Genomic DNA, 18,131 nt, shown 5'->3' on the forward strand with positions numbered 1-18,131 from the left:
AAACTCAGAGGTAATAGTTTGGTGGAACACTTAATAAATGTTAGGGTCCTGTGATGAAAGTAAGAGATATGTTAAAAATAGTATCATAAACTAAATCAGCATGTGATACATCTCTTAGCACTGTAAATATCTATTACCTTATCCGTATAGTTCGTGTGACAACTTTCAAGCACATCTTTCTCTATTAATGACTAAAATATAAATTAACAGAAAATTAAGATTTTTATTCATTACTGATACTGTGAAAATATATAATTGAAATAAACATTAGATATTAACAAATTATATTTGTCGTAAGGCAAAAACATTAGCCTTATTGTACTTATAAACATCACATTCTTTTGTTTGGTCCCTTAGGTTTTTTTCATCCGACAAGAGGAAAGTATAATAGTGTAACAAACAGCTTTTATAAATAGCCTTCCAACCAGTACTGTGTTCGTTGTATTTTAGCTGCCTGATGAATTATAATACCAAGTGAAACGGAAACGCGTCGTAAGCAATGGATTTGGCGAATAGAATGTGGTTTAAATACCATTATTCACTCTTCTCCTCCCAAGAAACCCAAGTTGACGAATAAATAATGCAGTGTATAAAAATACAATATGCCGCTCAATACTATTAACTATAATCACACTTCGCCAACAAAAGACATTCACGCTATTCGAATTATTATAAATGTCGAATATTCTTTTAGACTTGAAGACAGGAGCTTCTATACAGTTTTAAAAAAAATCATTGTTAAGAAAAAAAGGGACAACTTTCCAGCAAACGATGCACATAAGGCTGCAAATAATATTGATAATGTAACAGTTGTAAACACTAATTTTACAAATCTATCAAAAGATGGCATAATTTCATATCATGTCAGGCGGATACTTTATTGTGTCTTTATTTCGTAAGGCTAAGAAACTTCATTTTTTTCTCCATATCTCCGTAATATGTAGGCGTGTTCTCTAGCTGTAATACATTTAGCCAAATATGAGTCTTCCTGAATAGTAATTAAGGTTCACACTTGTACTATTGTAAGTTGATTTGATTCGAGACTCTAATGAACAAGGAATTTCAAGTTTTGATCATGTTATTTATTGTTAATTGCTCTAGAAACACTTCAAACATTCATAAACTCCATGTTAGATGTAATAGTGAATATTTCTTCTAAAAGCAAACCAAGCAATTGGATTTTACTACTCGTTTATCGTAGATTCAGTTCTATTATTGAGTTCTCTCAGTGACTTGGAAAGGTCCAGGTCCCATCGACCAAGAACGAAATATATTCACTAATATTTCCGTCAGATGTTTCATTCCATTATAGTTCTCAATCTCCCAACTTTTCTGGTTGAACACTCATTAAAGAGACTTTTACTTGTGTAAGTTTTCCCTGTGCTTTTCTGACTCTAATTTTACAATCCACGAAAGACAGATATGATTGGTGTAATGTTATTAACTTCACTAGCTTGCAATTTGTAATATACCGCAGAATAAACGCACTTTCATAAAAGTAGCATTAAATATATATTAATGTTGCAAATCGGCTTAAACCCTGGAAGCACACACCAAAATAACATAAAATAGTAACATAAATAACACCATTAAAATTAAACAAAAAATCAGTTTGGGATATGAAACAAAATAAAAACATCAGATGGTATTAGATCGTATTTTTTCTCCACTATTTCACATGTGCTTCTTTTTATATTCACTTATATATAATTTTTGGGGCCCGGCATGGCCAAGTGTGTTAAGCGTTCGACTCGTAATCCGAGGTTCGCGGGTTCGAATTCTGGTCGCATCAAACATGCTCGCCCTTTCAGCCGTGGAGGCGTTATAATGTGACGGTCAATCCCACTATTCGTTAGTAAAAATGTAGCCGAAGAGTTGACGGTGGGTGGTAATGACTGATTGCCTTCCCTCTAGTCTTACACTGCTAAATTAGGGACGGCTAGCGCAGATAGCCCTCGAGTAGCTTTGCGTGAAATTTAAACAAAAGAAAACAATTTAATGCATTTTAATAAGGCCCGGCATGGCCAAGTGTGTTAAGGCGTTCAACTCGTAATCCGAGGTTTGCGGGTTCGAATTCCGGTCGCATCAAACATGCTCGCCCTTTCAGCCGTGGGGGCGTTATAATGTGACGGTCAATCCCACTATTCGTTGGTAAAAGAGTAGCCCAAGAGTTGGCGGTGTGTGGTGATGATTAGCTGCCTTCCCTTTAGTCTTACACCGTTAAATTAGGGACGGCTTGCACAGATAACCCTTTAGTAGCTTTGTGCAAAATTCAAAACAAACAAACAAACAAAATATAATTCTTATCTCAAGAATTGTTGCACTTGTTTCTTCTTATTGACTACAATCATATGTTGTGCCTCCCCCCCTCCAGTGGCTGAGCGGTATGTCTGCGGACTTACAACACTAAAATAGCCCATTGTGTAGCTTTGTGATTAATTCAAAACAAGAGCTTCTAAATAATTTTTGTGGCTGATGTTTTTATACAGATTAACATTTAAGAAATAACAAAAAGATTTGTCTTTAAATATAAATTAAAATAATCAAAAGTTTTTAATTGCTCACGAAGTAACGATATAATTTTAAATAAATATTCTTTAAAGTGTTAAAATAAAACTTATTTCTTACCTTTACAAGTACCATTCCGCACAGTAACGTGAATGTCACTTTAGAAACCACGTTGTGTTTATAACTAGCTCCTTGCATGGTTTTTGATTTTTAAACACCTTGTGATGTTATGAAGTATTCTGAAACATTTGTAGGTTATTGTTTGTTTTTCAGTCTAGATTTCTCTAACGAAGTTCGTCCCGAAAAGTTCCAAGAAGACCACACTAATGAACTTGTGCAGAGTAACGCTTCAATGACATAATATGGCACATGTATCTTATGTGTTTGTCTGGCCTTGATCTGGCACAAGAAATCTTGGTATTGAACAGCAGTATAACAATGAACGAGTTCTTGTTGTTCTTCTCAAGATTATGGCTTCACCATTTAAAAAAGGTCAGAATTATCTGGGGAAAATTATAAAAAGAGTTAAACTGACAAAAGATAATTGTTTTTAAAAACACAAGAAAAAGTATCCATTAAAGCTTATACTGTGAGAAAAACCATCTTCATCAAGACAGTTACATCCCCGGATGTAACTTGCATGTTACGTTATCTTAGTGGTCTGACGATTCTTGGAAATGGTAATGAAATAAGTTCAAGTAAAAATAATAAACAAACAATTGATGCTAAATGTATAATAATATTGAGTGCCTAAGTTTTATCGAAATGCTCCTTGTATTAAGGTAGCTTAAACAAACCTGATGACATTTACAATTAACTCACTTAATCTGCGGACTTACAACGCTAAAAACCGGGTTTCGATACCCGTGGTGGGCAGAGCACAGATAGCCCATTGTGTAGCTTTGTGTTTATTTCAACACAACAACAACAACTTACTTAATCTAGTTCACGCCGAGACAGCCGTGTTCCATGAACATCGATTATATAAATAATACATAGACCTTGATCATATCCAAGCTGGCCTAATGAACACTGGTACTAAGGGAAAGGCCTCATTGGCATTGGATATGACAGATATACTCGTTTGACACATTATAACATAATCTCATTTGCTTTCACTCATATGTTCTTAGACTTACTATAGTCTTTATGTTACAAAATAATTTATATCATCTGGTATAATACTAACAAATTTTCACCAACCAGTCGCTGAGTCAAATATTCCTGAAATTGATTTGGTCATAAATAAAAAAAAAAACATTATTCCCGATTCTCCTTTTCGTAGCAAGCTTTGGTTTGGTTTGGTTTGAATTTTGCGTAAAGCTACTCCTCGAAGGATATGTGTACTAGCCGTCCCTAATTTAGCAGTGCAAGACTAGGGGGAAGCAGATAGTCATCACCACCCACCGCCAACTCTTGTGCTATTCTTTTACCAACGAATAATTGGATTGACCGTCACATTGGTTGAAAGGGAGAGCATATTTGGTGTGACGGGGAAGCAAGCTTTGTGTTGTTACCATATTCGAAATTTAAGTGTGAAATAATATTTCGTATACGTACAATAATTTATGATTATGTGTAATTACTGTAAAGTGATATGTTTGCACAAAACAGTTACTTGAAGTATATGCATATAGGTTTTATGAAAATCAACACGAAATAGACCTTGTGTAAAATTTTTCTAGAGAATATTCTAGGTTTCTTTTCACTCAGCTAAATCTACCCAGAGTATTGAACTTCGAATTCTAGTGATTAAAGATCTAGCTTACTGTTGAGCCACCTACTACTAGTGGTTAATTCTCTAAGCCATTTGTAAGTGGAATTTCATGAGATTATGGTTCCTTACTTGCATCTTCACATGCAACTGATTATTACTGAGTACACACACACAACAATATATAGTATATTAACCAAGCGATGAACGAAAGATTTTGTTAAGTGCTCAAGATTTAGATTAATGACAATCTCAAGGAGATTATCGAAGAAACAACAATTTGTATGAAACTCAGGATGGAAGTTTCACATTTTACACTGCTTATCAGCAATAACTCTATAATATGCAAACTACATAAAAAAGCAAGTCGATATAAATCCCATACGTAAGAGAAAGTTGTATTTCACTGTTAAAAGACATACTGGCCTGGCATGGACTCGGCTCGTAATCTGAGGTTTCCGAGTTCAAATTCCCATGAAACCAAACATGCTCGCCCTTTCAGCCCTGTGGCTTTATAATGTTACGATCAATTCTACTATTCGTTAGTAAAAGAGTAGCCTAAGAGTTAGCAGTGGATGGTGATGACTAGTTAGTTGCCTTCCCTATAGTCTTACACTATTAAATTACGGACGGCTAGCGCAGATAGTTCTTGTGTAGCTTTGCGTGAAATTGAAAACAAAGAATCAGAAGATATACTGAATAATATAATCATGTCAACTAAAGTAATAAACTAACTAACTAAACGTATTTGCGTAAATTTATAATGTAATTACTTCTTAAACTACAATAGCTCTCCACAAGGTTAGCGGCAAGTTTACGGACTTACAACTCTAGGATCTGCGGTTCGATTCCTCGTAATGAAATAAATTATAAATATACAAATATATATATATATATATATATATACACGCGTTTATCGAGAGAGAGAGGGGTAATTATTATTAAAACGATTTTAATGTACAAGTCACGTGAAAAGTAATAGTGAAACAGATTATATCATATTGAATTTGACTTTGTATAGAGGTGATACGTAGTGATGCTACCTCAAATTGATCGCTTTTAGAAAAATTATATAACATCTCTACCAGACACAAAATATTCATACAAATACATATAAAATAATCTATTTATTACAACGTCTTATTATACATAGTTTATTATATTTAATATGAATTGTCTCCATAGACAAAATGTAATAGAAAAAATGATAGATAAAGCCGGTTAATAAACTGAAACACAATACATATTTCAGTACTATAAATCAAGAACAATAGAAATTATAATCAGATTAGATGATCTCGTTGAATTTCGAAGTTGAGGAGGCGAATCTGGACTCAAGTAAGAAAAATGACTGCGATTGTTACATTAGTTGTGTTTGTTATTATTTAACATGAATTTGAAAACAGCTGGAGGAACATACCTGTTTTGTGGAGATTTTTAAGTTACTTGAAATTCCTATGAACTTGAAATTGAGCAAAAGAAACTAGTTGAATCTCAAACATACAACCGTAACGAATACGAGCGTCAGAATTACGTGTTTCCTTTTAAAACTTTGATTCCTCTCGGAACCTGAGCGAGGCCCAGTTTGATTATACTACATTCAACACATGAACTTTGCTTTTACCACACTACTTCTCGAACTACCACTATTTGTTACTCTGCCACTTTCCTTCAGCCTCCGGTATTCTGTTAGCGAATAAACTAGGGAGAAGGAGCTAGATGCTCAGGGGGACATCTTTTGAGAGAAACAGTAAACGTACACCTGTAGGAGTTTAATAAAATAAATAAGAACAAGAAAACATTTTCTCTAAAATCTTTTAGCAAATATAAGTTATTTAGAAAGATATTTCTAGAAAAGGGATTACATTGACACAACAGGAAATTTAATTTCTTAACCTTTTTAGTTTAAATAATAAGCATACATGGCAATTATCATGAATTTTCATTAACTATTTAATCAGTGTTATTATAAGAATTTAGTTCTAATTCTATCAACTATACAATTGCTTCTTATTACAGACTTGTAGTCGTAATTAAGTTAACTATATCATCAAAGTTTATTGCAAGCATTCAACCTTAACACTGATATGTTTAGTAGTTTAAATATTTAATATATGTAAGATATTTATTATTATTTTTTATGATAAGCGTATTTTGTGTACTATGGTAATTATTTTGCATTGTATACAGATTTAAGACTGAATTAAAACCATCTAAGTTGGCCGAACTTCGGTAGATATTTGTGGATTTACGCCCGAAAATATTGATAATAGTGAAAGATAAATCAATATTTTCTAATGATCAAAAGCTTTAGTTTTATGATGTTGCATACTACCACTTAGACTGGAATGCAAACTCGCTGTATTACTGGTAGAATGTTTTGTAATGATCTTTGTTTGTAGTAGATGTCGATCAAAAGAGACTGGTAATACAACATTTTAATTTTTAGTAAAAGTGTTCGGTTTCAGTTCCACTACTATCTGATTAATTTATATTCATTCAGTGCATTCAGCCCAGAATATGTTAACTATATATAAATCAGTCTTTACTGCAAACATTGAATCACAATTCTGGATGCAGTGTCATCATTGAATTTAAAAACAGTGAATATATAAGAGTAAATACACTTTCATATTTATAGCATGTATATGGCTAATAAAAAGTAGCCTAACAGTTGAAGGTATTAATTCTAAATTAGGTACGACTATCCTAAATAGCCCTTAAGTAACATTGCGCAAAATTCGACAAAAGTTTTTATTACGAAACAATGACGTGTTATCAGTGTCTTCCCATTAAAATAATGTGTAATATATTTATACTTTTTTTTTTATTCTTTCACACACACATATCCCATAATTTCTCTTGGTGACACTTTTCTTACAAAATAAAAAGGAAGTCCTAACTTACTTAAAATTTATAGATCATGCTATGCTTTGTCGCTAGGCTGAAAAGGAACATTCCAAGCTAATGCTTATTACATTTCAAGGCATTTCTGTGCCGCATTACCTAAAATGCTGAAGAATTGAAGCAAGACTTACATGTTATACTGCAATTCACAGGATATGTATACAAGTAAAGAAAGTTTTCAAAAAGGGAATATAAGGATAGCTACAATCAATCATTCAAATATTATGCAAATAAAGTAGTATTGATTGCATTTACATCATCCCTACACAATAGCACAAGCGCACAGTGTAATAGAATGTTAGCAGACAAACATAGGATAAATTAAACTCAATTTTGATTGAATATTTATATAAATTACCACATCTTAATTTTTGCCTGTGCTATTATGAAGAAATGATGCAATCTCCAGTCACATTCGATCCGAAGACATTGCATTTGATTATCTACAACGTAGTTTCTATTGCGAAAAAGTCCGTCGTAAGCTACTCGAGGGCTATCTGTGCTAATCACCCCTAATTTAGTAGTGTAAGACTAGAGGGAAGGCAGCTAGTAATCACCACCCACTACCAACACTTGGGCTACTCTTTTACCAACGAATAGTGGGATTGACCGTCACATTATAACGCCCTACGGCTGAAAGGGCTAGCATGTTTGGCGCGAAGGGGATGCGAGCCCGCGACCCTCAGATTACGAGTCGCACGCCTTAACACGCTTGGCCATGCCGGGCCTACCATATCCAAAGCTCAATTTTATATTAAATCTACACTCCATATAGTGTAAAAGAACAAAGATTTCCCAGTGCCCGTTTCAACAGCCCGATTGTACGAAAATAATTAAAAAGGCCTGTATATCGTCATATGAAACATTGATGCAGATTTTATTTTTAGTTGCTTACGCTAGATAGAGCTTCAATGAAGGTGTCGTAAAATCAGTTTGCGTACACGTGACTTTTTATTCTGTTGCTTGAGACAAGTTGGCAGTTTTTAGTACTGCTCTTTATGATTATGAATTCTCACTTGCTACAAAACATTGCACTTTGCTTAATAAAGCTAGGATATATCTTGTTGTAAGTCTCTTTCAACATTGTCCTGGGACACCATGTTGATCCATATACGTTTGTTTAATATTGCCACTAAGTACTTTAGTACAAGGGTTACCTCGACTTGTAAATTCTAAATTCCCGGTCTGATTACATCTTGTAGCCTGTGTGTACGAATTATTCTATGTCGGTAAGCAACCCCTAACTTCCATTTTTGTATCAAATAGATAAATTCTTAATTCGTCATCATATTGTTTATTCTGTCTTTTTTCAAGAAATAAATTGCTTTGCAAGTGTAACATAATTTTATGATATGCGTTATATATTTTTAAAGTTATTCCATATTTTCTTAGAGAAGAATCGATTCTTTTCTCCGCACTGAAATTGTAAACCTATTAAATTAACATGTATCTATCTTTTTTAGTCTTTCTAACTGTTTCGACAAAATAATTTAAGCAGTTAACTGAAGAGTTTGCAAATCTAGTCTCGGCAAAGAGGTACTGAGTATGCTCTATCAGGATTTTGTAAAATATAATGACAATTTATAGTATGTATGTGGAAACAATTTTATTGACGGAATGATCCTCACGTGATCTAGTGGAAATAATATTTGTAATGACGATTCTAAGGAAACAATTAAAAATTAGAGATTAAATACTTTATCATTATACTTTAAAAGCATTATACGTAGCCCATCCCAACAGTTATATTAATCTAAAAAAGGATTTATCTTTAGATTAGTAGTATAGCAAGGTAGTAAAATCCTGTACTGCCCATGATGCATTACGTCAAAAACTTCCAAATTTATTTCTAACGAAATAAATGGGCATATTTGGCTCAATCGTAGATCTCTCGATTTTGGAAGTAACGAGAATAGTTCGAATTCATGCATATTCCAAATTATTTATGCACTTTAAGCTGTTGGTGCATTATAAGAGAACAATCAATCAGTACCGTGAGTGGTAGACTACTCTTAACTGACTGTCTTCCCTTTGGTCAATAGTTCAAAATTATGGATGACAGTGGTTAGATTTGGCAGCTTTACAATATACACAATGTATATACAATTCCAGAAAGTTCATATTACACGGTTAGAAATTGTAAGTTTACTTGTGATTAATGAGCCTATGTCTCAATAGTTGAGCATTGTGTATTGATTAGAGTGTATGTTAAACTATAGTAAAACTGTATAAAGAGTTGTTAGCTAGTAATAGAAAACCTAATTTATATTGGCCTTGTTTCGTTCTTTTTATACATATTTGGGTATTAGGAGGTATATTCAACAACAAAAACTAAATACCTTTTTAGTAATATTATTTTAAATCTTACGCTTGTATTGAAGTGTGTTTTTTTATGAGATAAACACAGATGGATCGTTAAGAATTTGAATATGCAAATCAAACGACAATCGATCTAAAGTCGCAGTTCAAGGGTATAAGAATGTAACATATCTACACATTGCTTGTCATTCGTAGGGTGTGTGATGCTACTGAAAATTTCCTCTTTTTGGAAGGGTATGTAACAACCCTTTCAAACGCAAAATATTATTATATCCAGAACAAAAAAAAAATCTATTCAGATTGGGATTTAGAATTATCAAGACTACTTTGGAAGCAAAAAAATATGGATCAACCTGGGGTGCCAGAACTATCCAGAAAAAAATTCCAGCTATAGTAAGTAAAGTGAGACAACTTGTAACAAGTGAGAATCCAGAACACAGAAATCAGTAACAAAAGCTACCAAGTGCTCCAGGCCACATGATCAAGAAGTATTTCCGATTGGAAAAACAATACAAGTCACGAGTACATAAGTTGCTTTGATTACATATCCATTAAAACATGTTTTACTTCAAGTAACTGGGAAATAAAATGGACATTCAGTGAATACTAGCCTTTACGCTAAGTTTATGCGTTTTCAGACTGTTGATACAAACAATAGGAAACCGTCGTTCTCATAATAGTAAACAAGTAGAGAACAGTGATATTTCTCATTTGAAGTCTTTTGAAACATAAACTACTATTCAGGAACATTGCCAAAGTTGTCAGATAGAAGATGACCGAATGTATTGATATGAATTGTAACGACTTGGTGAGGCTCCAAAACCTTTTTAATATAACGTAGTCAACCTTTGTTGTCTGATGACAACTAAACCTGATTATATCTAGTCTGAGTGTCATGTGTCGGAATTTCAGGTTAATTATTTTGAAATTGATAAATATTTCACAAATATATTGAGGAGTAAATATTTGATTATTTATTAAAATAAATAACTTCCTAGAAGTAAGTTCTGCAGTTTAATAGAACAATATATTAAGGTACTTTTCTATATGCATTCACACATGTTATTTTCTTTAAAATAAGAACTACGTCTGTTCTAACTTACTTAGGTAAATTACTTATAAAAACAAACAAAACAAAAACGATGTTGTGGTGCATAATTCTGGTTAATTAAAGGGTTGTTATTTGTTATTAAGCGCACAGCTACACAATTGGCTATCTGCTCTCTGCTTACCACGGGTATCGAAATCTGGTTTCTATCCGAATACGTCCGCAGACATACCACTGGGTATTTATTTAAAGGCTGTTAGTTTTTTTCAATAATATTAATTGACAAGCCAGTAGAACATTCTATCAGCTCAGAGTAAAAAGTTCACTCATTCTAGGATTAGTTTTATTTTGCTCTTACTTAGTTACTAGATAATTATCTTGAATAAATACAAAACTTCTGTCCTACTATAGCGTACGGTCCAACATCACCTAACCTGAGGGTCGCGGGTTTGAATACCCGTTACACTAAACATGCTCGCCCTTTCAGCCGTGCGGCGTTATAATGTGAGGTCAATCTTTTACCACTATTTGTTGGTAAAAGAGTAGCCCAAGAGTTGGCGGTGGGTTGTCATGACTAACTGCCTTCCTTCTAGTTTTACACTGCTAAATTAGGGATAGTTAGTGCAGATAGCCTTTATGTAGCTTTGCGCAAAATTCAAAATAAACCAAACCAATCAACATCACCGTTGTAAGTTTCGTTTATTTGCAAATAGCACTAGTCATTACAAATAATGCTTTTGAACTAATAAAATACAAAATACCATTACATAACGTTTTCAAAGTAAATATAATCGGAATGAAGAAAGTTCCAATATTCATAACTACCGCGGTTATAACCTAAATTTAAGATACTCCTTTGGAACAAATAACTTATTAAATTATTATTATTTACTGAACAAAAACGTTGGATAGATATAAACCATTTACCAAAAATAATGTTTTAGTGTGTGCTTTCTTATAGCAAAGCCACATCGGGATATCTGCTGAGTCCACTGGGGAGAATCGAACGACTGGTCTTAGCGTTGTAAATCTGTAAACTTACCGCTGTACTAGCGGAAAAATAAGGTTTTAGTAAATCAATGAAACGGTAATAGAATATTCTCTAGAAATTTCTCGGTGAAACCTTCTGAAAGTTTACTCAAGTAGGTACATAAAATAAATATACTCCACTATTTTTTTCCTATATGTTGGGTTTTGTCTTGAACGATAAGATAAAAGATCTTATGGAATAACATATAAATCATCTACACTGGAAATAGATTTAGGTAATTTTCCATTCCAGGCAAAATGTTATCCCAAGCAATATCTTTACATCATTATCATCGCTAAACGTATATATATATATTTAATATCTTATAAACAAAATGTTGCAATTTCTAATCACCTTGAACTTTAGCAAGCCGATATGTTTCAAGTCTTTAGCACGTTTTTGTAGCAACAATTCGTAAAGCATGAACCATTGCTACATGTTAAATTGGCTAAAGCATTCACACCGGTCATTTTACGGCATATAAAAGATAGTGAGGATATCATGCTTAAATAAATACATAAATGGAATTACAAGTGAAAATCCTTATTGTATATGCCCTTCAATCATTCAGCGGTGAACTTGAAGGCTTATAATAATAAAAGTCCATTTTTGACCTCCATGTAAATCTATTGTACAGCTTTGCGCTAAAATATGCTAATTTTTTTATATTAAACGACTAAGAAGTATTCTAGATTTAAATATTATTCATTTGAAAATGTAAAAAATAAACAACAACATAAATTTTCATAAGTGGTTTTCAATAGTATTGTTGAAGAACATTTATAAGAAAATTATGAGAATATGCAGACGTCATGAGCTTTGGTATTATCTACAAAATAGCATTATTTGTTTACCTTCTCGAAGTATCAGACTTTTTATTAAGCCTCCGCTCTTGTGTCAGGTCCGTGACGAGTTTAGTCTGTGTGTAATCTAGTTGTAAGTATGATGACAATAAAAAATGTATCATAGTTATGATGGTTCTATAATATCTCGGTTTATCCACAAATATGCTACCTGTATAATTTTACGCTTGTAGAAAATGCGTAATATTATTCTTTTGTACTGCAACTTTCAAACAAATAAACTTATTGGATAATAGAAGATAAAGCTTTTGGGTGTCCAATCGACACTCGTATTTTGCTATTCGTTTCAAAACAATGTTAAATTTTTTTTGCTATTTTTGGAGGGGGAGTTTATATATCTTTTCATATGAACCAAAGCGATGCCAAATAGACAGTATAACAATAATTAGAATTAGAGAAGTGGCTGCAGCTTGTAAAATTACTAAAGATTATGACAATGTTTGCTGAATTCTCATGGAATTGTAATTAAGTATTAGAATTATTAAAATAGTTGTTTACAGTTTTCATTTGAATTCATTCTATGTGTTATCTTTGTTGTCTTTGTTTTGTGCTTTTATCATGTGAAGGCTACTACACAGTTGTTAGCCCACGCTGTTTCGAAATAAGTCTCATTTCTTTGTCAGTTTGTTTTCTGGATACACGTCTTGCTGTTTCGTGATAAGCCCCATTTTTGTCTCAGTATGTTTTCAGGATTTTCATTGCAGATGTGTTGTTGTGCCATTGGAATCTATCAGTGAATGACAGTGAAATAATTAAAATAGCCATTTACAGTTTTCACTTGACTTCATTCTCTACTTTCTGGGTTGATTCTAAAGATCTGATAATGATTGATCTTTCTCTTTGATCTTGTTCCGTGTGTGTGTCTGTATATATGTGTTCTTATTATGCGAACACAGTTGTTGGGCCCAAACCGTTTCGAAATGAATCTTATCTCTTCTTTCTCAATTATCCCAATATTCGTTTGTAAAAGAGTAGCCCAAGAGTTGGCGGTGGGTGGTGATGACTAGCTGCCTTCTTTCTAGTCTTACACTGCAAAATTAGAGACAGCTAGTACAGATAGCCCTCGAGTATGAAATTCAAAAACAAACAAACAATCTTTCTCAATTTGTTTTTTCGGTGTTTAATTGTTTGTTAAGGTATTTATACAATTGATAACTCAAACGATTTTGCAGAGATTGTCACTTCTAATTTCCTTTTATTTGATAAATTCGTATTAATTATTAATCTGATAACAAAGTTTTTTGTATCTAATGATTAAAAAGCAGCTATTACTGGTATTACAGACAATTTTCTTAGATATTATATCTGATATTGATTAGAGTATATTAACTAATTCTCGATTTGGTAACAAATGTCGCTCTAAGTTCACAATGCAGAAACTGGGTTTTCATTCATTACAGTTTAAATTTCTGAGCAATAAAGAGTGAGCAACCGAGAGATTATAATTGATATAAAATATTTGATTTCTTTTTTAATTTCGAAAAATTATTTTATCACTATTTCTACTTACGAAATTATTGATATGATTATATTTACCCAAGAATGTGTATTTATTGATAGTAGTTACCTAAGTTTGATATTTTCAACTTTTTGTATTATTCTTAGCTGCAAACACTTGTTCGTTGATTACAAATAACAGTTAACCAACATGTAAATATCGATCTATCTTTTGTCTGTTTCTTAACCTACTTATTTTACCTCTCATTACTCCGTCTTTTGTCTACATGTACAATCATTTATAAAATTATTTAGTGTTTTTTGTACATGATTTTCGTCGTTCCTATACTGCCAATGTTTTTTTGTAAATCATTTCATTCCACAATAGATTCCTTTAAATCTGTTATAACTTGATTCGAGCATTTATGTTAATTTAACTAACTTATCCGTTTATCTGTCTGTCAGTCTATGTTTTATAAACAATCATTTTGCACAAGGTCTGATCAAAGTGTTTTAAGACTTCTTCTGTTACAGGTGCCAGTACAGAGGCAGTGAGCTTCACTGAGATCTGTACGAAGTACGAATAGATATCTACCCCATGAACAAGCCATTTTCCAAATGTTATACCCGTGTTGCAAAAAACGTGTTAGAAGACAGACGTATGTCTTCCCCTGTCGTAATAAAAATGGACAGTAAAGAAGAGCAATGTGTTTTCATCAAGTTTTGTGTGAAAAATGGTAAAGAAGGAACAGAGATCCTCGAAATGTTGAGAACTGCCTTTGGTAAGACTGTCGTTTATCAGTGGATAAAACCTTCCAAGATGGCTGGAATTGGCCAAAGATGACCCACGTATGGGCGACCGTTGACATCGTTCACTGATGATACGGTCGCTAAGGTGAAAGAAAAAATTCGAAGTGATCGACGATTAACTACCCGTGAAAGTGTTGATGAACTGGACACTTCCTTTGGATCATGTCAGGCGATTTTAACTTAAAATCTCTGCATGTGTCAAGTGTCTGCAAAATTTGTTCCAAGGCTGTTGACCAAAGTTTCACAATCAACAAGTATGCGAGAATCTGAAAAGAAGGCTATACATTGATCCTAGTTTCATCAACCTCATTATTACTGGTGATGAGTCATGGGTATACGGTTATGACCCTTCAACGAAACTTCAGTCATCCCAGTGAAAGTCTTTATCATCACCACGCCCGAAAAAGGTAGGACAGTCTCGATCAAATGTGAAGACAATGTTGATCGTTTTTTTTGATATTCAAGGTATTGTTCATTATGAATTTGTACCTCACGACCAGACATTTAACTAGGCTTTTTATAAAGGGTCTTAATTCGCTTGAGAGAGAAGGTTAGAAGAAACCGTCGCGAGCTGTGGTTGAATAATCACTGTTTTTTTTTTTCATCATGACGTGCCTTCACACACTACTGTGTCTGTTCAAGAATGTTTGGCAGAAAAAAACATTTCTGTGATACCTCCCCACCGTCTTCTTCCGATCTTAGCCCGTGTGCTTTTCTCTGTTCCCAAAAATCAAAATTAAGTTGAAAGAAAAGAGATTTAATGATATTCCAATCATCTAAGATAACGTGAAAGCAGAACTTTGGAAAATAGCAGGAACGTTGAAACAAATGTAAATCAGCTGGGAAGATTACTTTGAAGGGGAAAACATACAATACTGATGTATGTACATTATTGTTCGGAATAAAAGTGAAGTCATAGAAGTTTTTGATCACACCTCGAACATGTAAATGGAATATTATGGTTACCGGAGGAACTAGAAACCATGTATGCGCATGAGCTTTGATTATGCACAATTTATTTGGTTTAATATCGCATCATTTGCAGTTGTATATTGTTGTTGAATTACTAGCTGAACAGCATCAACAATAGTGTATTGTATCCGTTAATTACATTACTGTATATACATTTATTTTATTGTCGTTATTCACTTCCTTTAGTGTTTACAAACTTGATAAGTTTAGAGTGAGTTTACAACAGTTCTGTGCAACATAGTTGTTTGAAAACTGGATCGGTAACACAGTGAGTTTACTACAATTCAGTGCCACATTGGTGTTAAAAATGTTCATTTCTTACATTATACACCCCCTCTTGTATATTATTTGTGAAACGAAAAGTTACCCAGTTCAGGTTATTAAAAATGAGTGACAATTTTCTCTCCCCTATTTGGGTCATCGGTGGTCAGTTGCCCCCTATCTGGTATCAGAGAGAAATATTTAATTTTACAAAGCCTGTACATTTTAAGTTTTATATTTTCATTTGTGAGTTGCACACAGTTGATCAAAATACAATACAGAAAGTTTCCAGCTCGGCGGGCTGGATAAATCGACTGTAATTTCTTTGTCGGTCACTAGGATATTTAAGGTTATTCAAGCTTTCAATTGAAAATATTATATAGATAAAAACCACTGTTGTATGAAATAAAACAGACACGCTTTAATAACTTCGATAGCGAAGTTTTTGTGGAGAAGACAACCATATTCAAACAAATTGTGGAACGTTTTACGGAGATAATCGGTAGGAACTGAATAAGATTGTTTTTCTTTGTTATTAAAACTTCCTCTCTCGTGATTCAACTAACACCATTAAAATGTTATTATACGCTTGTTCAGACTAAAGATCATTGCTAGATTTACAAACTCAAATAACAACATCTTTATATTAAGTAAGCAAGAGGCATTGGTAGTTTAATCCAGTGTTACAATACTTTTAATTAACAACCAGTATATATTTAAAGTTTATCACGATCTTCATGCAACCTCGCAACAACATTTTTCATTAAATGCTTTCATAAAATAAATCAAATATTTTGCTTTGTCCTTTTTAAATAGCCGCATAAAAGTACTCAAGAAATATACCATAGCTGTTTCTAGAGTACAGCGGTAAGTTTACCGAGTTATACGCTAAAATCAGGGGTTTGATTCCCCTCGGTGGACTCAGAAGATAGCCTGATATGGCTTTGCTATAAGAAAAATACACACACTGTCCAAAGACTCGCTAGCGGGAAGGGGAGGTCAGTTGCACCTATCGTTAATTTTTGTCTAACCGAATAGTTGGATTTGACCATCTCAATTATTAGGCAACCTTGACCTCAATGTGCATAGTGTAATTTTTTTTTTGTAACGGGTCACGAACCAAAGAAAAATAAACAGAAAAATCCATAGTCGGATAAAATAGCCATTTTGATGTGTTCGACCCAGTTATTTTATAAAAAATATATACAATGTGGTGTAAATTACATTTTCTTTATCTATATAATCCTTATGCAGAGAACATTGGAAAATAAAAGTTTGGGAAAAGGGGATTAACACAAGCTCTCTGTAAGATAGAATAATCACTGACAACGCTGTAGATATGTTGGTACACTCTTATTCAATAGGTTAAATATAACGTAATGATATTAAAATTAGCTTTTATATAAAAAAGATTCAAATAAAAACTAAATATTAATTTACATTTCATGTTTTCTGAATTTATATTTTGTTTTTAATTATATATCTTCAATTTCGATATAATTATTAGTGTGAAAAATAATGATCACGAACACTGAACATTATTGCGAAACTGGTTTTTTGTGTGTGTTAAAACTGAAATACTTTAATATAAATAGTTGAATCAGTTCTGAATCTACGCCCCCAATGGTCTTACACCGTTAAAAACTGGGTTTTGATAGCCGTGGTAGGCAGAGCACAGACAGTCCTTTGTATAGCTTTATGTTTAACTACAAACAATCTTAATCTACAATTACATCTTAGCTACCGAAATCAAAGAATCTTATACTGAGACAATAAATATTTTGACATCTCTAGTCTACCAGTACTTGGATCCTCCTAAATTGATAAATTTTATTATTGCCTCTTTTATAGACCACGTTAAAATCATTATGTACAATCACGTTTTATCTTTTCATACTCCGTCATGACATCAAACTTTTGGACGAGATCCAACTTTTCAAGGATTTAAGTATTACGTAATATTCTAATTCATTGATATTATATTAACCAATCATATGACTTAGTTTGTTTATATTTTATAGACGTAAAGTATATGTAAATATACGTATATTAGAACTGTAAAATAACCCTTCAACTGAATAAAATTAATTCTAGTTTTTGTGTATTGTGATAATGTTTTCTGCTAAAGAAGTTTAAATCAATTCGATCAAGAGAGTTCTTTAAGAGCAAATCTTATGAAATGCTTTATTGTATAATATTAGCAATTTACGGATAGGCCTCCTTGTCTCAATTCAGATTGAACTGAGTGTAAAAAGAAGCTGT

The 18,131-nt window shown here is 32.9% G+C and overlaps 1 protein-coding gene across 10 annotated transcripts in view; it reads right to left on the reverse strand.

Annotated features, from left to right (window-relative positions):
- LOC143225504 (tyrosine-protein phosphatase 10D-like) overlaps nucleotides 1-18,051 on the reverse strand; it is a 165,025-nt gene extending 146,974 nt beyond the window's left edge. For all 10 annotated transcript variants that reach the window (XR_013013888.1, XR_013013887.1, XM_076455067.1 and 7 more), the window contains exons 1-3: nucleotides 11,424-18,051; nucleotides 5,643-5,984; nucleotides 2,629-3,011 (exon numbers count right to left, since the gene is read on the reverse strand). Coding sequence is in view for 2 of the 10 variants with exons in the window: in XM_076455067.1 (XP_076311182.1) it covers nucleotides 2,629-2,706 (78 nt within the window). In the remaining 8 variants the exon portion in view is untranslated. The remainder of the gene's footprint in view (nucleotides 1-2,628; nucleotides 3,012-5,642; nucleotides 5,985-11,423) is intronic.
- Nucleotides 18,052-18,131: the final 80 nt, after the last annotated feature.

This window comes from Tachypleus tridentatus, chromosome 9, assembly GCF_004210375.1.
Source record: "Tachypleus tridentatus isolate NWPU-2018 chromosome 9, ASM421037v1, whole genome shotgun sequence".
NCBI classification, from domain to species: Eukaryota; Metazoa; Arthropoda; class Merostomata; order Xiphosura; family Limulidae; genus Tachypleus; species Tachypleus tridentatus.